Source organism: Cariama cristata, unplaced genomic scaffold (genome assembly GCF_000690535.1).
Source record: "Cariama cristata isolate BGI_N322 unplaced genomic scaffold, ASM69053v1 scaffold33525, whole genome shotgun sequence".
NCBI classification, from domain to species: domain Eukaryota; kingdom Metazoa; phylum Chordata; class Aves; order Cariamiformes; family Cariamidae; genus Cariama; species Cariama cristata.
The window spans coordinates 1,365-5,634 of record NW_009619788.1 but is presented as its reverse complement, the minus strand read 5'-3'; the positions used below and the strand labels follow the sequence as shown (position 1 = coordinate 5,634).

The 4,270-nt window shown below is 41.9% G+C and overlaps 1 protein-coding gene across 1 annotated transcript in view; it reads left to right on the top strand.

The window, feature by feature from the left end:
* The window catches only part of RNPS1 (RNA binding protein S1, serine-rich domain), a 5,746-nt gene that overhangs the window by 916 nt on the left and 560 nt on the right, over nt 1–4,270 (top strand). The window contains exons 3-6 of the mRNA XM_009701389.1: nt 47–238; nt 1,442–1,544; nt 2,404–2,557; nt 3,035–3,176. Of these exons, the coding sequence (XP_009699691.1) occupies nt 47–238; nt 1,442–1,544; nt 2,404–2,557; nt 3,035–3,176 (591 nt within the window). The remainder of the gene's footprint in view (nt 1–46; nt 239–1,441; nt 1,545–2,403; nt 2,558–3,034; nt 3,177–4,270) is intronic.

The following is a 4,270-nucleotide window of genomic DNA, read 5'->3' as shown; positions in this document are numbered from 1 at the left end:
GTGCTCTCCCGTGATTTTTCCTTGCGCCCCCCCCCCCCCCAAACAGATCCCGTTCCAGCTCAACTTCCAGTTCAGGGTCCAGTTCCAGCACTGGTTCTAGCAGTGGCTCTAGCTCCTCCTCTGCCTCAAGCCGCTCTGGGAGCTCCAGCACCTCACGTAGTTCCAGTTCCAGCAGCTCCTCTGGATCTCCGAGTCCATCTCGACGGAGACATGACAACAGGAGACGCTCCCGCTCCAAGTGAGTTTTATTTGCTTTCTAGGAGTTGCCAGATGGCAGATTAATCTCTGTGTAGAATGCAAGACTGATCAGTGGATTGTTTTGTGAGTACCATTTGCTTTCTCCATAACTTAGAGATCTGAATTTTGTTAGAATGGGTGTGTTCCTTTTGCTTACAATCAAAACATGTACCCTGTAGGAAGAGAGTTTAAAAACCTCATTTTAATTAGCGATTTTAAATATTATCTTTTGTAGAGGCAGTTTTAATCAGTGTTTCCCCAATAGTATGGCACTAGGTGAGAGTAAAGCTCTTTGGTTCCTATAAATTACAGCCAAGACTAACAGAAAAGTCAGGGCTGAAATGGTGTATATGTATATGCATGTGTATGTATATATTCTTATGTATAAAAAAATAAAATGTGAGGTGGGGCAAATGAAGCATTTTCCTGTAAGGGTAGGAATCAAACTACGTTAACGTTCATACAGTTTTTCCTTTGAATAATTCTGTAGGTAAGGTGCTGAAGGCTGATAAAATCTACGGAAGTATTATAAGCCAGTGTGGTTTTTTGTCATATATCACTCAATTTATGGACAGTAAGATTAGGAAGAAGCATAAATATAAATTTTCTGCACACCAAATTTTTTACAGATTAAAATTACATTCCAGTTTTATTTTTTTTAAACTACAAAGAAATTGTGATATGCAGCTACTTAAATAGGTTTTTTTTTGGTCCTGACATTTCTGACCTCTGTAGTGAACAGAATACACAGAAACACAAATCATTGGATCCATTAATTTGCCTGGTTGTGATATGCTTTGATGTTTATGTCCTTATTTTGCCTCTTTAATTGTTGAGGCAAAGAATGTTTTTCATTTTAACAACTGGGAAATTCTTTAACTGTGGCCAACAACTTTATAGAAACATTTGCTAAATTTCATGTTTGTTTACCTTAGTTGCAGTAAAGTAGAACACTCAAAAAAAAGGCTCTCAAATTCCAGAAGGTTCTAAAGCAAAAGCAGACAAAGCAAATGCAAGTCTTGAGGTGTTTCTAAGTGGAACACCCTCACCCCAACCCCAGAACTTCCTAACTTGCAACTTCTTAAGAAAAAAGATGCCCTCCCAAGAAAAATGGTACTTTTTAATCATTTGATAATGACTGGCTCCTTGGTATTGTCTTGCATGTTCCCTGAAAGCTGTAAATATTTTCTGTTGTCAAAATCAGGTCCAAGCCACCCAAGAGAGATGAAAAGGAGCGGAAGAGGCGGAGTCCGTCACCCAGACCTACAAAAGTGCATGTTGGAAGACTCACTAGAAACGTGACCAAGGTAATGGCGTGCTCCCCTGTAATATCAAGCTTGCATATTATCTGTGAGGATGTGTGAGTTTTAAAGCTCTCAGAACTTTTTTGTTGCTAAAGTCCTGCCAAGGTGTTGCTGTTGGAAATGCTTGCTTTGTGTCCGGATTGATCAGTGAGGAAAATTTTGGTAGGATTTTACTGAGTCAAATGCAGTGAAGGCTTTTGAGACTGTGTAGTGCTTGAGGTCTGTCTGCTTTGCCAGTAGTCCGGCCCTTGTATCCTGCCTTACTAGGAAGAAAGCTGTAGAAGTCGGGACAATAGCTGAAATTACCTTGGAAGTATTCAGGATATCTGGAGGTTCTTGATAAACGATCTGAAGAGAGCTGGGCTTGCTTGAATTGTCTTTGCTAGAAGCTAGTTTAAAGGTTTTCAGGGTAAAAGGTTTAGGATGATGAACAAGTGATGTTTTTAAAAAAAAAAAATTAACAATTGTACCTTAAGAGTTTTCAGTTGAGGGCATAAGTTCCCTTTTCAGGTCCTCAAGACAATTTTTACACTAGTTGTGTTTTTGTAGCCAGTGTTGACATGCAGCAGTAATGCTGCTAGAATCATAGAATCATTATGGTTGGAAGAGACCTCAAAGATCATCATGTCCAACCGTAGAACTTAAGGTTTGGAATGATTTGAGGAGGAACTGTATAGACAACAGTAGAGGAAGCAGTGTTAATCCTTTCCACACCTGGCCAGTGAAATATATCTCTTCCTGATGGTGGCCTTGATTTAAAGCTAATCTAGTGCTGTGTACAGCTTGGATTTACTGCTCTGCACCAGCCAGGCCTGATCAGTAAGTGTGGTCTGTGTCCTTAGGACTTGCTCTTTCTCTGCAGGATCACATCATGGAAATTTTTTCCACTTATGGAAAGATTAAAATGATTGACATGCCAGTTGACAGGCTAAATCCACACCTCTCTAAAGGTTATGCTTATGTGGAGTTTGAGAACCCAGATGATGCTGAGAAAGCCCTGAAACACATGGATGGAGGTAGGTATCAAATGCTGCAAGGAGGCTGAGTGCTTTTAAAAACCTTTGGAGCAGATGAATTTGATCTGAAAATGAGTTAGAGGTGATGGGGAAGCCTTTGGAGAACTGATCTGAAATAGTGTCTGTTTTCAGCCCAAATGACTTTGGCTTTTGTGTGGTTCAGGACGGATCCAAAAGATCACAGAACTATTAAAATTGAGTTTTTTCAAAACAAACAGTAATAAAATTCTTTACGTTTCTGTGAAAATCTTTCCCAGATAACGTCTGAACTGCAATTTGATGGGATATTGGATTAAGAAGTCTAGTATGTATGTGGACTTTGTCAAAATAACCCCTGAGCGGGTGGTGGAAATAGTGCTGTAGGCTAATTCACACTTCAGTTGCTTGCAGCAAAACTGCGAGTTGCAGTAATGTGATGTGCAGATGTTAGTGTTGGAAAATACTTATTTCTGCCTGTTTCTGTGATTCCCTACAAAGGCCAGATTGATGGTCAGGAGATCACTGCCACAGCTGTGCTGGCACCACGACCCAGGCCACCTCCCAGACGCTTTAGCCCACCCAGGAGGATGCTGCCGCCACCACCGATGTGGCGCAGGTCACCCCCTCGCATGAGGAGAAGGTGAGAGCTGTGACCATTTGTATTTCCTTTTCAGTGTAACAACACATTATTGCTGAAAGACTTGGCATGGGGACAGTTTAAACCTCTTGGACTTGACTTTCCCCTCCAAATGACAGTAACACCTTTAGGGCATCAATTGAACCTGGATTGAACTTCTTAATGCCTTAGCACCAGGGTGGCCTGCTCTGGTCTACTCCCTGAATGCAGTCCGTTGGAAATGTCTGATGCTTTCCGGCCTGTTCCCTGGAGTCCCTTCTGCGTAAATGCTTCAGGGTGAAGTCGGAATGGACTTCTGGCTCGCAGAATGCTTTTGGCAACCTGCTCCGGCCGCTTGCTTTTCTGAAGCCCTAGCACGTCCCTCCCTTATTTCTGTGAATGGGCACATGACCAAAACCCAGTCCTTCCGCAACAGGTGAGTGGAGAACACTGACCCCAAATTGTAACCTGACATGCACGTGCCCGTTGTGCGACTTGGGACAGCCTGAACGTGCTCAGATAATAAAGTCTTTTGGAGTCTTTCTCGGCATCTAGATGAGCCCCTCTGTCTTGGAAATCTGCTTAAAGTCCTGTAACTAGTAAAAGAAGCTCCTGTGTGAGCCACTTGATTGCTGAACAGCTTACAAACTACACATTTAAAAATAAGAACCAGTTAACGTGGCACAAGATCCACTGCCTGTTGGTCCTTCTTGAAATGTGCCTTTTACTGAGGTCTGGCAAATGCTGGGTTTGGTGTTCCCTCCTCATTGTTTGTTTTCTTCTCTAGTCTAACTTGTTATCCTGTTCAGGCTCTGTTAATACTCTGTGCCTGGAACCTTGGTGTCGTACTGGTGGCCGTACAGATTGATTGTAGTACTGAAGAGCTTGAAGCTTAGCTATTTCTTTAGAGTTAGACTTCCTCTAAGAAATGTCCGTGTGGTTTGAAAGGGCTTTTATAAATCCTTTCCCTGAATATCACTGTATTTTCAAGAGTCAAGGCTGACCTTTCAGGTAAAGGAGAATCTGATGCAGAATGAATGTGAACTTGTTTTGCTTGAGGAAGAAGACAAGATTCTTGTCTGTTCTTTCACTGTTAAACATTCTTTCAAAACACTCTT